The sequence below is a fragment of the Eschrichtius robustus genome, chromosome 8, assembly GCF_028021215.1.
Source record: "Eschrichtius robustus isolate mEscRob2 chromosome 8, mEscRob2.pri, whole genome shotgun sequence".
NCBI lineage: Eukaryota > Metazoa > Chordata > Mammalia > Artiodactyla > Eschrichtiidae > Eschrichtius > Eschrichtius robustus.
In genome coordinates this window covers 113,760,870-113,781,703 of record NC_090831.1, presented here as the reverse complement: position 1 = coordinate 113,781,703, position 20,834 = coordinate 113,760,870, and the positions used below count along the sequence as shown (strand labels likewise).

The following is a 20,834-nucleotide window of genomic DNA, read 5'->3' as shown; positions in this document are numbered from 1 at the left end:
TCACATGAAGAATCATAAGTGAACTAAATCCTCATAGGGTTTTATACCCCCAAAGAATGCAAAAGACACAGTGGGCAGGGGTGAAATACCCTTTTTCATGGCTGTCTCTGTATTTAGTGAAAGTCCTGCAGATTTTGCCCTTACACAATGTAAAACAGGGAAGTATAAAGACCAATGCCATATGAGAAAAATAATGATGTAATCTAATTAAGTTTTTTGTTTGTTTTTGTTTGTTTGCTCTCTTTTGATGGTGGGAAAGGGAAAGGTAAAAAAAGATAAGCATTTATTATGTTGCAATTCTCCACATAAAACCATAACAAGAGAATAATATAAGTTAAACACTCCGGAGGCCATTTCTACATCCTTTTTTGATATTCTTTGTTCACTTCGCCATTGTATAATGGCTTTCTTTATGTTTAACTCTCCAGGTTAGTTTGTAACTGTGGCATTTCATCCTCATATGGACACTTGGGAACAAAAAAATGAAAAAAAGGAGTGAGGTTATTATTCTTTTTGTGCAGAGATAAAATTATAGATTCAGAAGCCCTTCTTCAAGAGAGTATGAGAAAGCATAGATCATTTCTTAAATCCACAGTTCCAACATGTCTCCTTAATGGTCTCCTTGCTCCTAAACTGACAGGGTTTATAAGGTGCAAGTTTCAAACTGGAGCATAGGCACCATAAGAGTGTCACTGCTGGGCTCCTTAATTGCACGTTCCATGATAAGACTATAAAGTGCAATGGCAGAGATTTGAAAACTAGGAGCTCTTTTATTCTGTTTCTTCTCGCCAAGCTCCCCTTGACTACCTTCTTTCTTTACAAAGATGTTTTACCTTGTGGCGCCTATGTTCTTATAATGACACATGAGAAGGTGTTTAAAGGTCTTCTTGAAGGTGGCATTACAAAGTGCATAGCAGGCAGGGTTGATAGTGCTGTTGATGTAACAGAGCCAATAACCAATTGTCCACACTGTGTTGGGGATGCAGGGTGCACAGAAGGTGTTAATGAGCACCATGACATTGTATGGGGCCCAAGTGATGATGAAAGCCAACAGAATGGCCAAGATTGTCCTGGTCACTTTCTTTTCCCGGGAAGGAGGAGGCTTCTTTTTTGCGGGCTGCTTGGTCATCTTTACAATCTTGCGAGCAACAATGTTCTGTTTTTCATTTCCATTCTGACCTGAAGAACCAACTAGCTCCACGGTGGTATTAGTTGGGGTATATGAGTCACCTTTTTGGGTCTTGGTGACAATTTTGATGCATGTTTGCTTTGAGTTCTCATCTTTGGAATGGCCCAGGGAAGTGGAAACTGTGTTTTCATCCTGGGTTATTTCATCATCTCTCATATTAGAGGCGACAGCACTGACTGAGGTGGAATCATTGGAGCTCTCCTTTTCCTCCCCCTGGACACAGTTTTCAGTCACAGCATCTCTGGGAGCTTTGCCGTTCTGGATTTTGTTGTGCTCCAGGCCATCATCACTGCCAGGCATGTTGTTGTTGTTTGGCTTCACTATCCTTCCTTGTACCAGACTTGGAGAAACTGGATCTTGGTTGGCCACAGGCTCCTTTTTGTCCTTCTTTATCCTGCTCTTACTGGCTCGGGATATGTGCCAGTATAACACAGTCATGATGATCACAGGCAAATAGAAAGCTGCAATGGCAGTGCCAAAGGTGACAGCAGCATTGGAAAAAAACTGAATGTAGCATTCCCCATCCTCCACAGTTCTCACCCCTACAATGAACTGCCAGAAGAGAATGGCCGGAGCCCAGAGGATAAAGGAGAGAACCCAGGCAGCTGCAATCATCATACCTGCCATTTTTGTGGTCCGCTTGACGGGATAGGTGAGTGGTTTTGTGACACAGAAGTATCTGTCAAAGCTGATGATGAGCAGATTCATTACTGAGGCATTGCTGACCACGTAGTCCAGGGCTAGCCAAAGGTCACACACCACAGGACCCAAAGGCCAGTAGCCAATCACAGTGTAAAGGGTGTACAAGTTCATGGAGAAAACACCAATGATGAGGTCAGCACAGGCCAAGCTGAACAAAAAGTAATTGTTGACGGTCTGGAGGTGGCGATTAACTTTAATGGAGACCATGACCAGGATGTTCCCAATAATGGTCACCAAACTGAGGGACCCAGCCACAAGGACAATAAAAACCACTTCAAATGTCTTATAAGGACTGGTCAGAGCCAGGCCATTGTTAGAGGAGTTTGTTGAGTTATTCATTTTGTGTTCTCTAATCAGTAGCCAAGTAGCCAAATACACATTTAAACCTGCAGGGAAATAGAATAAAATTAACAAATACATAATATAAACATTGCTTTAAAATATATCAGATTTCTCTCTTTTGAACTACATTTTTTACTCCAAAATCTTCCTTCTTTCTCCTACGAGTTTATTGTGACTACCCGCCTCAATTACCCCCATGAAAAGCAAAGACTTTAAATGAAGGATTCAAAAGATCCTTTCAGGCTGGCAATGTATTTGAAGTCTGATGACATTTTGAATATGTTCATATCTAGAACTGAATATCTGTCTGTCTATCTATCTATCTACCTATCTGTCATCAGTCAATTTAACTGAGCATAATATTGATGAATTGAACTAAATGAGCCAAAATTATATAAAAAACTTTCCAAAGCATCAAGAGGTTTCTGGTATAGACATAAAAATTAATAAACCAATAGGAGGACAAGATTATGGGGGAAGCATAAAACATATAATATTGTGTGTGACTTTTTCCACCAGGTTTCTCTGTTTTTCATAATAATAATGATACTGATAATAATAAAGTTAATAATGATACTCCTTTTAGCCAATACATTCCCCGCAGTGAGTATTATTTTTTTCTGATCTCCATTTTACACTTGGAGTTAGTGTCACATAGCATATTCTATGTAGTTAGCAATATTCCATATCCCGCAAAAGAAATTATTTATCAAATGTATATTGATATGATTATATGAATTTTCTGATTTTTTTCCCAAATCACTACCAAGTCTATTATCTTATTGTTCTTCCAGACAAATCTTTGGTACAGTCGGGCTAGAAATTATATTTGTTCAGCAAAACAGGGAACTGAAGCCCAGAAAGATTAACTAATTTATATAAGGTCACATATCAAGTCAATGATAGAGATAAGACTATGAACCTTAGTTTGTTCAATCATTCACTCATGCACTTTGTCCTCACATACCTATAAAGTAACTCAGGATTAAGCATTATGATATATATACTCTGGGTATTCCCTGATAATTAAGACAAGGTCCTTGCCTGTGAGAGGCATATGCTCTGGTGGCAGTGATGGGTTGGTAAAGGAGCAATTATTAAACTGGAGTGCACTTTCTGCTGCCCAACCCTGTTGTGTTTAAGTAAACACATGTTCACCATTTTCAGATAATATCATCGAAGTCTGGAGACAACTGCACAATCTTTCATAAGGGACACTGGAAAGAAAGTTGAGTTTATCAAATGAGCTATGACACATTTCTGGGGACACTACCTCTGAAGGAAGTAGCCCAAGTTGACAAAATCAATGAGTTGTGTGTATCAGAAAGTAAGCATTGTTGAGAAGTTATTTGTTGGCATTTTGAAATTGAGAAATCTCTATTCATTCAGGTCCCCCTAATTACAAAGAAACACAGATGGGGCAGTGGTTTTCCCTTGTAATTCATGTAGAAAATTATTTGCTAAGCACCTTCATAGTACAAATAGCATTTAAACGAAATGGATTATTCTTCTTGGAAAGCAAGTTATCTTCAAGTATATTTTTAAAAAACAATAACTTAGGAGGAATTTGGCCTTAATAAACAAGACCCAAAACTCAGAAGCCATAAGAAAAATATATGTAAGCACTACATAATTATTTGAAATTTTTGCATAAAAAAAGTAAAAATAAAAATTGAGAAACAATATTTATAAAAGCACATGATGAAAAGTTACCTAATGTCCTTAATATAAAAAGTTGTGAAAGGAAATAAGGAAAGATGAGAAGACTAACAATCTAAAACATCGATATACTCGCTAGATGAAAGACAAATTAAATGTTAAATTTTAATCATATGAAAAGATATTCAACCTCACAATTTAAAAATGCAAATATGTTGTCATTAGTTGGGATATAGGAGGCGGTTTAGTCATTCCATGACCTACTATCCTGACCCTAACTCATCATTCTAAGCACCCTAAAAGGTAAAGACACCCAAATCCAAGTCACCCAAAGACAACTGTAATATAGACTGAGAAAAGAAAATGCAGACACAAACAGTGGAAACCATTTCTTCATCCACAGTTGTTAAAATTATTGGACATTATTGGCTGGAGTTATTGGGGTAATTTCCTTGCAGGGAACCGTATCTGTATCTCTAAAAATGTAAATACATGTATAAAAATTTAACATGAAGAAACACTTGTCTCAGGAATACTACATATAGGAATTTATATTTCAGCTATAGTTAGAAAAATGTGCAAGAGGTCTACTCAAGGACGTCCATTCAGAAATACTATAGCAAAAAAAAAAAAAAAAAACCACCTAGAAACATTAAAACAATTCATTGACAGAGGTCTCACCATAAATTTCTTAAGGAAAATGTAAGGAATTTGAATTTAATCTCTAAGTCATGGAGAAACTTTGAAGAGTTTAATTAGGAAGTAGTTTTGATGGAATGGAATTTACCATATTTTGTTCCAAAATTCTCCATATTCTGTTCTACCCATCTCTGTGAATCCTGTTACCATCAAGTTAAAATTCTTAGCCATCTCCTGGCTTCCTGCCTCTCCCACACTTCCTGCAACCATGACCTGTCAACTCTACTTTTTAAGTATCGTCTGAAGTTATTATACCTTGTTCCCATTTTCACTCCCATTTCCTTATGCTAGGCCCTACTTACTTTTATTATTGACATAATTAGACCCTTGATAAAATTTATAATCTTGCCCCCTTGCATCTTTCCAGAAGTATCTCAGAACTTCCCTAAATATCCCACATTAAAGGCAATTACATGCAGTTATCCAAACACAACATTGTATGTTACAACTTCATGCCATTTTCCATCCTTGTCTCGTATGTTAAAAGAACCTCCCCCGCAAACCCTCATCCTTACATCCTCACATTTCTCACCTGTCTGCCTCCTATTCAGCCTTCAGGCATCATCAACTCTATGAAACCCTTTTGATAGCTTTTAGCCTAGCTGTTTTTTCCATAGCATGCCTCATATCATTTTATTCTGTTCTGTTGCTCTTATTCGCCTGTTTGTCTAGAGTTATTTGAATATCAAGTGGAAAGCTGAGTAAATTATACTCCTCAGACTATACCTAACATCCTCATCAGTCTCTGTTCTGCATGGTCCTCTTATTTTTATTTCATCAATGTTTTCCTTCTTTTCATTGTTATTTCTCACATTCCATTACCCCTTCTCTCCTTTAGAACTTGTTCAAGTTGCTTGTACTATTTCTTTGGCTAGATATGCAACTCTGGAAAATATACATTTTTTCCCTTATGATCTTAATTTACTAAATTATACTGTGTCCTAGATGTTGTTCTGTTTCTTTTTATTTTTCACTCCATATTATGTTTTTATATTGCTCCAGCTATTTCAAATGTATTGCTTCTATTGATAATTCCATAGTGAGTAAATCATAGCATCTTTTCTTGTACATTTCTCTAGTGATGGGCATGCAGTTTGCCTCAAACTGCTTGAAATGGTGCTGAAATTAAAATTTTCCTATTGTATCATGGACTTGAGTTACAAATTTCCCTATCATATAATCCCAAGATAGGGACCAAGGCACTGGACGAAGGCATGGGTATAAGCCTTCTTCTGACTACAGTCATATTATTCTCTTGGATAGCTGCAGAGGATCCTACTCTGACCAGGTAAGTCCTGTTTCTTAATAACCTTTAAACAATTGTTATTATGCAACTTCGTAATATTTGCCAATCCCAGAGAGACAACATGCAGCTTTTTGTCTTAATTTCTATTTCTCTGATTACTAGAGAGGCTGAGCACTTTGTTTCCTACAGTTAGTAGCCTTTCAGGTTTCAGTTTTTGTAGATCCCCTGTTTAGACCTTTGACCCATAGGACACTGATTGATACACTATCTATGTATTTTTCTTCGTCACTAACAAAACTGTGAATTTTGACTTCTGAGTCTTTGTAGCTCTACCATCCAGCTCACTGCCTCGAATATAACTGGTGCTCAAAAATGTTTGTTGAATCAATACAGGATCAACAATTAATATTATTAATTCAACCCCTATTTACCTAATCAGTGGAATTGTTTCAATACCACTGCTTTTGGTCATTACTTATACAATTGTTTATTCATGTAATTTATTTGAACAAAATAATTTCACTAATCCAATCATTATTCTAATGATTCCTTATTAGCTAATACAAAGTAAGTTCAGAATTCTGACTTGCTTATAAGCTTGCTTTTGTCTATTCATTAGATAAGTTCATGGATATTTTTAGAATTGAGTTATATGTATGTTTCAAAATGTTCATTTTAATTCTTTGATTGAAAAGTACCAAATATTAATTTTCCCAGTATCTTTTTTGACACTTTAATTTATTCTTCACACTCATTTTAATAAAACATAGAGCAATATTTATTTTATTTAAAAAATATTTTTGGTGACTTCCTCTGGAGAATTTTATATATATATATATATATAAAACATTTAAGTTAAAAAATAAACTAGCTTGATCTCTTATTTTATGGAAATAAGAAACTGTAAGAATGAGTAAGGGATTTGGTTCTTGCCATAACTTCTGCTAAAAACAATAACTATTATTATTCTAAAACTTTACAATAACATAAAGCTTCATGATTCTCATGCTTATGAGCATGCTTTACGTTTTCAATTAAAAAAAATAATTGAAAGAAAAAATAATCTTAGGACTCTAAACATATGTTATCTCACTTAATATTAACAACTCTATAAAATATACAGAACAGGTCCTATCATCCCCTTTATCTTAAGAAGTAAGCTCAGGCTATACGAAGAGATTAAGTGAATTGTCTTGGTTTCAAGGCCAGTGAGTAAATGTCTGCAACTCAAATCAATGTCTTTACCCTTCGGTTAGATACTCTCTCTGTTTCTCTCCCCACTTGAGAACTATCCTTTATCCAACAGAGGTTGCTAGCTAAGACAGATTCCACTTCGGGGTCCTGGAATGCTTATTCAAGTAAAACATAGTAAATTTATACAGTGTTAACATACTTAGTTGCTATCGTACCCTCTAAAATTTTAGAGTTATAATATTTACTTGTTTATACTCATGCTATATGTAAAAATGGAAAACATTCACTTAGAAGCAAGCACAAGTATTTGAAGAATGGCATTCCTTTCTCCTCATGTGACACACAAGCCTACGTAAGGACTGTTCCTCTTCTATTAAAGAAAACAGCTTTCTTTCATAAAGCTTTAGGCACCTCTGCTGTTTACAGTTCTGTAAAAGTTTTTACCTCTGATGTGGCATCATAGGATTTTATTAAAGCAATAATTGTTACATCATTGATGAAATAACATAATCACAACAAAGTAAGCAATGAAGATGACCTTTAAAGGACTCAATATCTTAATATGGCAAACGTATAATAATCCATTTGTTATTTTACTGTTAGTTTATGACTAAGTCCTGAAAATACTACAGAAACTTAAGAGAAAAAAAATTGTGTCCTTAGCTTCTTCACTGCTTGAGTCCCTATATGTAGCAGTGAGGAATGTAGCGGTTTAATATCCTGGCAAAGTTGTGGGTGATAATCTCTGCTCTTAATTATTAGCTATGTTTTTTTTTTTCTCAAATAAGAATAATAGCAACCCTATTTTTCATCTAGAGCTGTGGTAAGGATCAAGTGAGATAATGTCTCTGAACCCTGATCTATAAATGTTAAGCATTAAATAAATACTATTAATATTTACTACTGTTAAATGAGTATAAATTAATCACCTTTCTTAATAGTTAACAGAAAATTGTGTGTGTGTATATGAAATAGATTAAGAGTGAGGAAATGTGGGGTGTAGTGGTACTGGTAATACTAAGTTATCATTATCAATGATATTAAGTTATTAATAATATTAAATAATCAATGATAATAATATTGATAATAATACAATAAATGTTGAGCATGATTACTCTTCACAGCAACTCCTGAGGTGATTATTATTGTATACCTTTTTATAAATATTGAACTAAAGATCAAATAATTAAGAATCAAATTGAGATTCAAACCCAAATTACTTGGTTCCAGACTCAGTATTTATATTCATCGTTTGTCTGAGGAACAGTTTTGCCTAGCAGCCAGTGTGAGCCCCCCAAATTTATCATAATTTATTTATGACTAATCCAAGGTCAAGTTGGGTCTTTGGATTAGACAACAGAGGATCATCATGTCCAGGCCAATATTGTGACTTTGGACAGGAGATGTTCACAACGAGACAAAGAGTTAGTAAGTGAGGTTCTGCACATGAAAATATGTGACATTTAAGATTAAAACATTTTTCTAAAAGCAATCATCATAAAAACATATCACCAGGTAAATTGATATATAACTTCTCACAAAATTTTCACGTCAACTACGCAGAAGTTCTAACATTGACAGTAACTGATCTTTTGGAACTGTTACAGAGAAAATGCTAACTTAAATGATTTTTTAAAAATTTCATGGGGGACTTCCCTGGCGGTCCAGTGGTTAAGACTTGGTACTCCCAATGCAGGTGGCACAGGTTCAATCCCTGGTAGGGGAACTAAGATCCCGCATGCCGTTCAGTGTGGCCAAAAAAAAAAAAAAAAAAATTCTAATATATATTTGAATACACAGCAAAAATTTGATAAAATAAATGGGGTTTTCTTCACACTCTGCCCAAGTCAGGCAAGATGCCTGATATATAATGATCACTTTCACAGGTGCATCCACAACAGAATAAGCTAATAATAAATGTATTAATACATGTGTAACCTAAATGCTAGAATTTTCTGCACATTATTTTATTTAATTCTCACAATACTCTGAAAACAATAATCATCTTTTCCAGCTTTACAGATGACTGTGATCAGAGAGCTGGCAAATACTAGGGCTATGGTCCAAATTTAGGTATCTGACTCCTATGGTCACATTCTTTCTACTATGCCATACCAGGAAACAAAAGCTGATTTATTAAAAAAGCTTTCTAGGGCTTCCCTGGTGGCACAGTGGTTAAGAATCCGCCTGCCAATGCAGGGGACACGGGTTCGAGTCCTGGTCCGGAAAGATCCCACATGCCGTGGAGCAACAAAGCCTGTGTGCTACAACTACTGAGCCTGTGCTCTAGAGCCCGTGAGCCACAACTACTGAAGCCCGCGTGCCTAGAGCCCGTGCTCCGCAACAAGAGAAGCCACCGCAACGAGAAGTCCGTGCACCACAATGAAGAGTAGGCCCTGCTCGCCACAACTAGAGAAAGCCCGTGCACAGCAATGAAGACCCAATGCAGCCAAAAATAAACAAACAAACAAACAAATAAATAAAAATTAAAAAATAAAAGCTTTCTAGAAGAATTTAAAAAATCAGGAAAAAGGAGCCCATGATTGACAACAAGTGGACTCCAGGGAAAGAAGATACGTGGTTGCATAAAAAAATTTCAGAACAAGAAGTCAAGAGGAATTCACATAAACCTGAACTTATGATTGTTTATATTTAAAGTTTGTTTTAAAAATGTAATCTTAAACTATATGCTTTCTATAGATTTCTAACTTCTGCTGCTATTTAAACACATTACTAAAAATGGCAAAGTTTTCTGGGTTTTGTTTGGCCCTCTCTTTCAGACACTGGTCTCTAAGAGGCAGCCTAATCATTGAGCAAACACTAGGGACAAAATCATCAGCCTTGCCAGTGTCGCCTGAAATTCCCTCAACTGTTAGAGTAATAAGGCCCATTTTAGCTTTTTAAATTGCAGATATAAGGGCTAAACACCACAGTCTGTCCTGAGATAATTAAAAGTTGACTTCAACAATATTATGCTTAGATATCTAGCTTTCAGTACAAAATAACAACTATTATAAAAAACATGAAAAAATATAAGGATGATAGAATAAAATATCAGACTGTCATTAGAAACAAGACTATACTATATACTAGGAACAAGGAGCTAGTAGATAGTCTAGGAGACTTACCCATATCTCTTCTCTGCCTTAAGAAGGAAACGGTAATTTTACACCATGTTATCATCAATTAGAAAGCAAATGAAGCTTATTTATTTTTAATTTTATAGCATATATTTCTAAATTAATATACTATATTGTATAATAATCTGATAAATTAAAATCTAACTGTGTAATTTCCCTGACATGGAAGAGTGACCATTGAGGTGTATAGTCTATACTCTGTTTTAGATCTTCTACACATTCAATCAGTCCCACTAATTTTTAAAACCTTTGATATGAGAATTTAATAGGCTTGAGATTATTCCTACATCAATGATCAATCACTTCTGCCATCCATGGTGTTGGAGAGGAAAATAAAGAAAAGAAAAGAGATTTGGGGAGAGACTTTTTAAGGAAGTCTTGGGAAGCAAAGTCCCTTTTCTCTAAAGAGAGGTTGCAATGTACAGAGTTTTGATACTGATGTAGTAGATGATATAATTTGCTTATATTGTGATGACCCTTACAAATTTTGAATGTCTTTCAATTTTACTTAAAGGAAAAGAAGAGTTCTGTCCCCGGGCCCAGGAGACAGTCAGCTCTGATAGCTGATAATATTGACATCCCATACTCTGGTACTTTTTCAGCATCAGACAGAAATGGAGTAAATCTCCACTTTTTTTTTTTTTTCTTTAATCAGGTTTTCTTTCAAGTGACACATTAGGAGTCAATACACATATTGAGAGCTTTTTCGAGCTCCTGAAAAATGAGCTCTTGAATCTCACTACACGAGCAGCTATGCTGGGGGTGGTGGCCGCAGAGAACAGTGGCAGCCCTGCTACGAAACCAGAGCTTCCTCTGTTTCCTTCTTCATTCTAAAACAGCTTATTGAATTTCCGTTATGAACAGATCTTCATTTGCCTTCAAGGGCTGTGGAGGATCAAAGTGAAGGAGTAACGAGTGACCAAACAAAAAATAGAACACATTCTCATCCACAAAGAGTTTATAATCTAGGGGACACACAAACTGCTAATGAAATATCCAGCTACCTCAAACTACTCTGGATAAATACAATGACAAGTGCCAGGGCTAAGAAAGGCTGGTCAGATTGGGGTGAAAAAAATATAGAAGGCTTCCTGGAAACCTTTCCTATTATTTCTATCTCCTTTCTCTTTCTCTTTTTTCCTTCCCTTCACCATTTGCTTTGTGTGACGTTTTTTTTTACTCTGTTCCCAAGATTGTGCATTATATATTTTTCAGGAAAGTGCAGTGTACTTTGGTGGATATCCACCCCAGTGCATTGGGCCTGACCACCTGCAGGTTCAGAAACACAAAATAAAACTTAGCCGTTGACTCACCTACACTGACCTTTTAATTATATCTGAAAAGATGTGTTGAAAGTATTCTGAAAGCAATGTGTAGAGTTTTTCTCATTTAGAAAATTGCAGCCCAGTATTGCAGACTTTACCGGGTATGCATTACATAAAATATTTGAAAAAAGAAAGCCTCACGTATAACATTGCATTTATTAAGCCTTACGTTTTGTGCACTTCGCTGGATGTAAGTTGCACTTTCATAAAAAAGAAAAAAATTTAAAAGCAAATGGTAAATAAGCGTGCAAGTAGCTGAAACAGCAATTTGATCCGCATATTAGTATAAATACAAGAGAATTCATGAATTTTTCCAGCGTGAAAACCTTAAAGAATTTCCAAGCCCTTATTACAATGTAAACATGTTTGCAGTTTTGGCTGTCTGTCAAAAATGATACTATTCTTCGTGATGCTGGGACAAACTTCCATTCCATGTTCGCCAAGCTATCTGCTGCCTTCTTCAAAACACATCTTAAACAGCACTTACTCTAGAAAAATGTCATGACTAAGAGGGAAAGAGACCTAACAATGATTTAACTAGTACCCTTGTCCTTGTCTCTACGTCTGTGGCTCCTTTTAGTTATTTTTTTAACACAACCCACCTCCTGCCAAAAGGGAAAAGTGGTCTGGACAGTTATAAACAAAGCGTGATCTGGAATAAATCATTCTTTTGACTTTTTAAAATGAAATTCTATCTGAATAAGCACTGCAGCACCCTTTCTTTTCTGTACCAGGAATTTGACTGAACTGCAATATTGATAATCAACATCATCTAGTAAATGGGGCTGACAAAATAGTGCATTCTAGACCAGACAGCAGCAAAAGTGGAGAAAGCCCTCTGTCTAAAGGTTGTTATGTCCTCACAAGGAAGAGGAGTGAAAGGAAAATGGGAGCAATCCTCCAAGAGCTACTGAAAGTTGTATATGATTAGGCAGCTGTATTTGAATTGATGCCTGTGTCTTTCTCACCATCTTGAGAAGTTGGACATTTGTATAGTCGGCTTTCTGTATTCTGTTTTGTTTTTTCCTAAAATAGGCAGGCTGCTGGTTTAATAACTCGAAATCAGTTAATTCATTGCTTGAATTAAACATGTGAATCAAATTTGCAGAGGGATTGAGGCTTGTTATGACGCTGATAGAAAATTCTAGATTGAAAGCTGTTGTTCTAGAGAAGCTGAGGAATTCCAAACAATGCATCCCTTTACAGATTCTTTTCAATGGTGCACATGGCCTTCTGTTGACAGCTGAGACTAAGCACAAGCACAAGGCAAATGGAACTCTGGACGGTAGCTCAAGGACAGCTGTGAAGAGAGGAATGAAGATTAGTTTAGGCTCAGAGAGAAGTTTAAAAGTAAGTTAATAGTTGCCTTTGAAGAGTAGACTGGACTTTTTAAGAATAAATGAGATCAGAAGTTGTGTAAAGATTAGGAGGTACAGGAAGAAGTGAAATTCTTCTGACCATAAAGAAAATACAAATTTAGATAAGACACTTATAACAGGTAAGTAGAGAAAAGGACACTTAGTTGTACTTAGGAAGCTAGTATTTATTTTAAGCATGTCTCTGCTTAAGGTTGCCTTGCGTGTGGAAAGAAAAAAAGTTAATCAATGCACGTGTTGCTCTTTTCATAAAAATCCACACATGAAAGGTAAAGGTAAGTGGATTGTGTTTTATAGGCATAATTTTCTTGCTTATAACCTCTGAAAAAAAATGCGCCCATGTGTGTAAGCTTAACAGACATCATCATTCCTCTGGTAGTGAAGCCTAGAATAGGCATAGAGTCCAAAGGAACAAAAGACTCCGTAAGGTTGAATCATGGGTCCTTTAACTTTTCAATGACAGAAATGACACAGGCTTCTTATACTTATGATTCATACCAGACTCAATGAAGCTATAAAAATAAAGTAGTAACGAAGTGTAAAGAGTAATGGGCAGCAACTATTTTTATTGTTTCCAATTGAAATAGAAAATGATTGTTTCCTCAGAGTCTGATTGCAGCCTATTTCTAGAACGGAGCAAAATGACCACAGTGTTATCCCACTAAAATGTGAAAAATGAGAGCATGGAGAAGATTAAAGTCTTTACTAAATGATCTAATGGCAATTGAGATGAGGCAACATAAAAAGCTACATCAACTCAGCAAAGATTTTTGTATCCAAAGCTCTAATTTAGAGTTAAAATAAAGCAAGTTGGTCAGAGAGAATGAAGAACTTTATGTGGTAAATCAGGACAGTCAACTCTCCTACCTGTTTGAACTAAAGCCACTTTCTTGGTGATAACCACAGGCGAAATCATGACGTAATTTACGATATGTGATACATGTGTCACATAGGTCATCACATGCTGCCCCAACCCTCCCTTCCCCTAATCCCATCCACTTTCTTCTCCCAGCACCACAAGTTCAAGCCCAACTGAATATTTAAATACCTCAACTCCTCCTCACTTTCAGACTCTCCAAACACTTTGAAAAACCAGATTTCTCATTCAGACTGAGCTAGAATTATAGGCCTTAACCTTTACTTTTCCCCAGGAGGCAGGTTCCATGTCGACCAAGCCCAGTATGAGGCTACGACAAAAATGACACTTCCTTTCTCAAACTATACCATCTTGGCTAATCATTACCCCCAACACAATTTATGTGCCTTCATCCCCACCATGTCATCTAGTAAAAAAGCAGCTAAACTTTGAGCAGTCCACATTATAAAGGTATTGAAATACAACGTCTGGACCTAAATAATGCATGAGAAGGGAAGATCGTCAAGTAGACTGTAAATGGATTGAGACTCATGCGCATGTCTGCTAGACAGGACGCTCAGTCCGTTAAGCACAATTATACCATCAGCTAAGCAGGTTTAGTTTGTGCTATCTGCTGGGATAGGATTATATCTAGCTGGACCTCTAACAGAGCATGTTAGAAGAGGATCCTGTAAGTAATTAATCTCTGAAACAATGTAAAATGGAAGGAAATAGGAAGCTAAGAGAAGTTGCCCTGGATTCCTTCACCTAACCACTGTGTGTGCAAGTGTGAGCCAGCTGTCAGTGTGTTAGCTGAAGAAGGGATTCTGACCCCTTGAAGAAGAAAAGAAAGAAAGAATGTCTCTGCTCTTAAAATGATAGTAGTCTAAGGAAAATTTCTCATCAAGTATCACTTCCTCTTGAGGGAGAGAGCAGCAAAGACCCACCGGACCTAGATATCCTTCTAGGTGATGTGCCAGCAGAAGGGCCGGCCTCCTTGCTCCAAAACGGTGGTCTAACTTTTCTTTCTGTAGCCTTTTTACACAGATAAGCATAATGGGTTTCTGGATGCAGGAGATAAAGCTTTGGAATTAAACCTGAGACTGAAACCGATCTCTGCTGTAGTTTCTAGCTGTATGGACTTAAAAGCTTAGAGCAACATGGTCACATGATTTGTGAATATGCATAAAATGAATCTGTGACTTACATTTATCATATTCTCTAAATGCTGTTCAGAAAAACTATTTTTAAAATTTCATTTTAGCAGTTCTGCTAATTTAAAGTGAATACTTTATAACAACAACAAAACAAAAATATTCATTCTGCCAAATGCTAGCTCTCTTGGGTGAGTTTTTCCAGGCCTTTTCTTGTTTACCCATGCTATTTCTTGTGACTTCTTCAAAATCTTTATCCAAATACTTATCTGCTACATGTTTATTCACTTTGCCCCTCATCCATCCTATCTTCAGCGAGTGTGGCATGTAAGAGACAGCACAGGTTGTCTGAGGGACCACCACAAGGGGCCCATTTCCCAATCTCTAATGTCACGTTACTCCTCTGCCATGACTGGCTAGAAATAAGAAACGTTATTTATGTTATGGTTACTACAAAACATTTATCTAGAAATACTATTCCACAAACAGCAGACATAGCCTCATCATCTTAAAATCCAGAGGTCATGACGAGGTTAGAGCTGACCTCCAACAGCAAGATCAGGGGTCAGGACCTACAGTACTGATAGTCTTTTGGGGATGAGACGGCCCACCCCAACCTGCTGAGCAGGGCCCCTCCAGGGTGCCACGGCACACTTCACATCCGTAGCCTGTGTATGAGGTCTACGCGTCTCTCAGTCAGTCTCCACTCTGGTTCATGCTTGGCTATCAGGGAACATTTCGTCCAAGTGTTCCAAGGAAAGACTCATTTGTAGGCAGCCTCTTAGTCTCTGTTCTTCATAATAAAACATCCTCAGTTTTGTGTCTGCATTTAGGAATGTAACTTGTGAGCAGCCTGCCTCCAGCTCTTCCCTTGTTTGGTTGCTTTCAAAGCCCACTGTAAGGCTGGAAGGTGACAGCTTGACCCACTTCGCTACGTGCTTTCTTTTTCTTTTTTTCTTTTTGGTATTGTTATTAAAACAACAAATTACTATGCACACAAAGCAGAAAGTCACAGTGGTATAGCCCTGTCTAAGACAGGGAAGAGAAAGTATCCAAACTACAGAAATACCCAAAACAAGCATGTTGGGGGGTCGGGACTGTGAAATTGGGTGGGGTGACTTTTCATTATTTTTGGCACAATTCCCGGTACATCCTCAGATTTCCAAACTGTGTTTTAAAATAAAGACTGGGAGCCACTTGAATAGAGTTAATTTCTATTAACATATAATTCCAAGTTTTATAACCAAGTTTTTAACAGCAGACCTATAGCTAGCTCCTTTATTCTTACTATGAACTACACATTCTTACTCAACCAAAAACAAATCTTTAAATGGCCACTTTAAAAGACTGAATGGATTTACAGAATGCAAACAATATTTTCATATGTTGAGGTTAAATGAATTAAAACAATAAGAATTACTTTCAAGAAAATGGAAATTCTTTGAGTATAAAAGCCAGAGAATACGAAATCATGAAATGTAGTTTTGTACATGGTCAGGGTTTGGATGGATAAGAGCAACAAGGTCGAAAGACCCTTATTTTGTAACTCGAGGGTAAAGCAAAGTGAAAAAAAGATGATTTGAAAGAAAGATAGATTAGGGAAGTCTTTGAGAATATTTTGTTTCGTTTCTTTAAAAAAAAAAAAAAAAAGGATGACAAAGCTGAAAAGAAAACCCTGGTGATTGTGGGTCTAAACAATTAAGAACAATTGGTACCATTGGTGAGGCAAGAGCTTAAGAAAGCAGAAAAGAATGGCATACAAGCGACATGGAGAGAGAATGGCCCCAGGGTTAATCTTGCAAATAGGAGGGAAAAGGTTAAGGATGAGAGTAGATTCCATTAGTTTTGGAGATGTCAAGGAATAGGGTGTTTAGGAAACTTCCTAAAGGCTCTCTATTGAGTATGAGAAAGGTGGGGTATGGCAGAGGACCTAAGGAGTATGGAGACTCCATGGCAGTGAAGACCACTTAGGTAAGATATAATAAACTATTGATGACATTGATCAAGCTGGGATCATGAGATCTCATTGACCAGGATCTCTAACTGGATTTCAATTTCAAATCGATCTATCTCATTACCTGAGTCATTGTCTGTCTATAGCCCTGGTTCGACCTAACCTTCTGACCATGAGTTGAGTACCTTCCCTTTGACAACCCCAAACTCCAGTCAGGGCATATAAGCACACTCCAAAGTTTTAGTAAGTTTCTAAATTCTCCAAGAATAAGTTTTCTCATTGCTTATGCAGTGAAAACACCGGCTCAGCAGATCCATTTCAAGAATTAAATGAGATAATACAAGGGAATTTAAACCAAGCCTCCTAGTCCTGGCTCCTCAACATTTATCCACAGGTATAAGTAAAAGCTTAAAGTTGGCTCTGGCTAGGTTGGGAGTAGAGGTGAAAAGAGAATTACTTTCACAGTTTGTAAAACTGTCAACTGTACAATAGGTCTGCTGGAACTGTTGCTTAACTACTTTCTGTTATTTAGAAAGTATATTCTTGAATTTCCATGAATTGCATAGATTCTCTCTACTTATCCCATATGATGACAATTTTCATGAAGTCACAACCTCTCTCAAATAATCACCATTTATTACTGAATTCTACAAATTTGTAATAAGTAAATTTGCTAATAATTGTTTCCTGTTCGCCAACATGAATCAGAAACTGATTCTAAGCTGCCGTATAGTAGCAGTGTACATATTGGGAAGGCAGTATGTACTATGTGTTCTCTTTATTTATCCTGTTATGTAGAGCAAATGGCACCAGATTATGAATATACAAAGCAAAAAGGTACCATGTGTCATGTATGACTAGCATTTAACTATAATATTAATACATTTTTGAAGGATAATAGTAAATGGTTTTATTAATAATGACTCAAATGCTTTCCATTTTTATGCTATATAATGAAAAATAAATACATGAAAAAGAAAAGAAGGATATAAATATTAAATAGTGTGAATGGGGCAGTTTAATGACCAAATTAAACAAACCAACCATGTGAAATAAGCCTCGGCTCAAAATGATCAATTTATCTGAGTGAGGGTTCTCTAATTTTAAAATTTGATATTGTCCGATACTGGCAGCTGAATGACTCTGAGGAAACTTCCCTGCTGCCCTTACTTTTACACCAAAAAACCACCTATTTTGCTCTCTTTTAGCTGGCTAGTGGCTGGTCCTACTGTCTTGTCCTTCTGAGCCTCTGTGTGTGTGTGTGTGTGTGTGTGTGTGTGTGTGTGTGTGTTTTCTTTTTTAATTTAGGAACTTGGGGGTGCTATCTGGGAGGGGCTTTTATTTTGAATCTGTTTCATCTCAAAAGAAAAATTTTCAATTATGCAAGATGGCGTCTTCTTTAGGAATTCAAGCCAACTGACAGTAGACACATAACCACTCGACACACTCCACTTCTCACATTGATCTCTGTTTTTAAACAGCAGTGTTGGTCTAAACTCATTCAAAGAGCAGAGGTCTGTGATGTTAAAATATCTGCAGCCTATAGCACAGGGAGATCAGCTCGGTGCTTTGTGACCACCTAGAGGGGTGGGATGGGGAGGGTGGGAGGGAGGGAGATGCAAGAGGGAAGACAAATGGGAACATATTGTATATGTATAACTGATTCCCTTTGTTATAAAGCAGAAGCTAACACACCATTGTAAGGCAATTATACTTCAATAAAGATGTTTAAAAAAAAAAAAAAAAAGGATGATGCAACAAAATGTAATAAAGTGTTATAAGTTAAAACTATTAAATTCTGGAAAATATTTCCCCAATGAGTGCAAATATTAAGATAATTATTAAAATGTTCAAAATAAATTGTATTAAGTAATAACATGACAGAAAACAATGCATTTAAAATATATATGTAAAAGAAAGTAAACCATGTTCATTTCATGCCATGGAAAAGAATACCAACATATATACCAATAAAATAATAAAATGAATTATTTTGGAATTAGAAAAAAAAAAAATATCTGCAGCCTCAATCAGGAGATAGTATTTACCTCCCTGAGTTTGATTTTTTTTTTAATTAATTAATTAATTTATTTATCTATGGCTGCATTGGGTCTTCGCTGTTGCGCGCAAGCTTTCACAAGGTGCGGCGAGCATGGGGTACTCTTCGTTGCAGTGTGTGGGCATCTCATTGTGGCTTTTGTTGCGGAGCACAGGCTCTAGGCGCACGGGCCCCAGCAGCTGAGGCATGCGGGCTCAGCAGTCGTGGCTCGCAGGCTCCAGAGCGCAGTCTCAGTAGCCGTGACCCATGAGCCCAGTTGCTCCACGCATGGCATGTGGGATCTTCCCGGACAAGGGATCGAACCCGTGTCCCCTGCATCGGCAGGCGTCCAGGGAAGTCCCCCTGAGTTTGATTTTTGTCCTTTGTGGCAGTGAGGGTGTTCAACTCCATTGTCTCTTTCAGCTTAAATGCATCGTAGGATTCTAATTTTACTTTAATTCTCTTAGGATCCATATAATGCTGACTGGGAGGTCAGAAATGACCATCAGTGACTTCAGCCTTAGATCTGTATTTTCCTAACTACTGTACAGCATGCACCTATAGAGAGAAAACAGCTCTGTCCTGAGTTTACACTATTTGGGCTTTGCTGTACCCACTGAAGAGACCTCTGCTCTGTGTCAGCTGGTTTTCTTTGTCACTATCACCCTGTCTCTCACCCCCAACATTCTGGTACATCTCAGCTTCCCTCTGTGACCTTTTATTCATGCAAGCTTGAAAATTAGATTCAAATTGCTATCTGTATCTTCATTTCACTCTCCATATTGAAAAAGTACAAGCATGAACTAATTCTCTCAATCCAGTTCCATAATTACTTACCAACTCATTAAAAAGCAGCTTTAGCACTGGAGCAAGAGATCATGCACTAGGGAAGGAAAGCAATTTACTTGGCAAGTTCATTTGTATATTCTCTCCAAAGTCAGAGCAAAGGTTTGTCCTTGGGATAAGGGTGTTTTCTCACCCAGTCTGGTCTCTCTGGCTGTCTGATTCCTCAATTAACTGACACCTCTGGGCTGGTGATTTCATCCTGGACTTATTTAGTGAACAGACTAGAAATAGTCGTCCAGTGACTTACATGCTGGTTTTATAGTATCACTGTAATCCCTGCCTAAATATCCCTGCAACAAAGGAGGAAAGCGAAAGGAAGGCTTCTGGAGAGGGTGTGTTTGAGATATGCAACACTTTGCAAAGGGTAAGGAAGGGTATTTTGACAATTTCAACTGGAGGCCGGAAATCTAAACAAAAGTACAAAATCAGACAAGAATCAATTGGCTCTTGTATTATGTTTTGTGTTATAGAGCAGAATTTAGTGCCAAGTATTTCTGCATTGTCTCAACTAAGAATGGTGTGTTTTTCTTTTTCACTTAAAAAGTACGTGAGATTTATTTATGATATATTTTTGCTCTGCTTACAGATTTCCCTCCACCCTTGACATTAAAAAGTAAAAATTATCATGATTTTTTCTCATTTTTAAATTAGTACATTAGAAAAGTAAACCAAAAAAACAAAGATTTTGAATTATTCATACCTGACTCATAAGAGCAATTATCCTCCTTACTTGACCATTCAACAAATAATTTTCTTCCACCTAAATTCAGGGGATAAAATAGTGAATAATACTGACTTGTTTCCTGTTGTAAAAGACCTTACACAAACATCGGAGGCATCTGTGAACTTTTATTTCTATTGAAAGTTTGTTGTATATCTTCCTATATACATGCACATGAGCATGCAATGAATACAATCACCTATATACACATATAACTTTAAAATTTCAGATCACATGGTAGACGTAAATTCACTGTCTCAGTGGGGCCAGGTAGGGGACTGGAAGAGTGAGAAAAGCAAGGTGCATGGCTGGTGGGCCTGGGAGAGGAGAGGCAGAGAACCTCCACAGTCCAGCCCCAGCTGAGGGTGGGAATGTAGTCACAAAGTTGTCAGA

General features: G+C 36.9%; 1 protein-coding gene across 1 annotated transcript; it reads right to left on the bottom strand.

Moving 5' to 3' along the window:
* Nucleotides 1-829: 829 nt before the first annotated feature.
* CHRM2 (cholinergic receptor muscarinic 2) lies at nucleotides 830-20,437 on the bottom strand. Its single transcript, XM_068550112.1, has 2 exons — nucleotides 20,421-20,437; nucleotides 830-2,277 (listed from the first exon to the last, which is right to left on the bottom strand). Exon 2 carries the CDS (start codon nucleotides 2,228-2,230, stop codon nucleotides 830-832), a length of 1,401 nt encoding a protein of 466 aa, XP_068406213.1. The 5' UTR covers nucleotides 2,231-2,277; nucleotides 20,421-20,437.
* Nucleotides 20,438-20,834: the final 397 nt, after the last annotated feature.

Bases quoted from the DNA above. Each gene is read 5' to 3' on its own strand.
- CHRM2 (XM_068550112.1), bottom strand. From the start codon at position 2,230: ATGAATAACTCAACAAACTCCTCTAACAATGGCCTGGCTCTGACCAGT.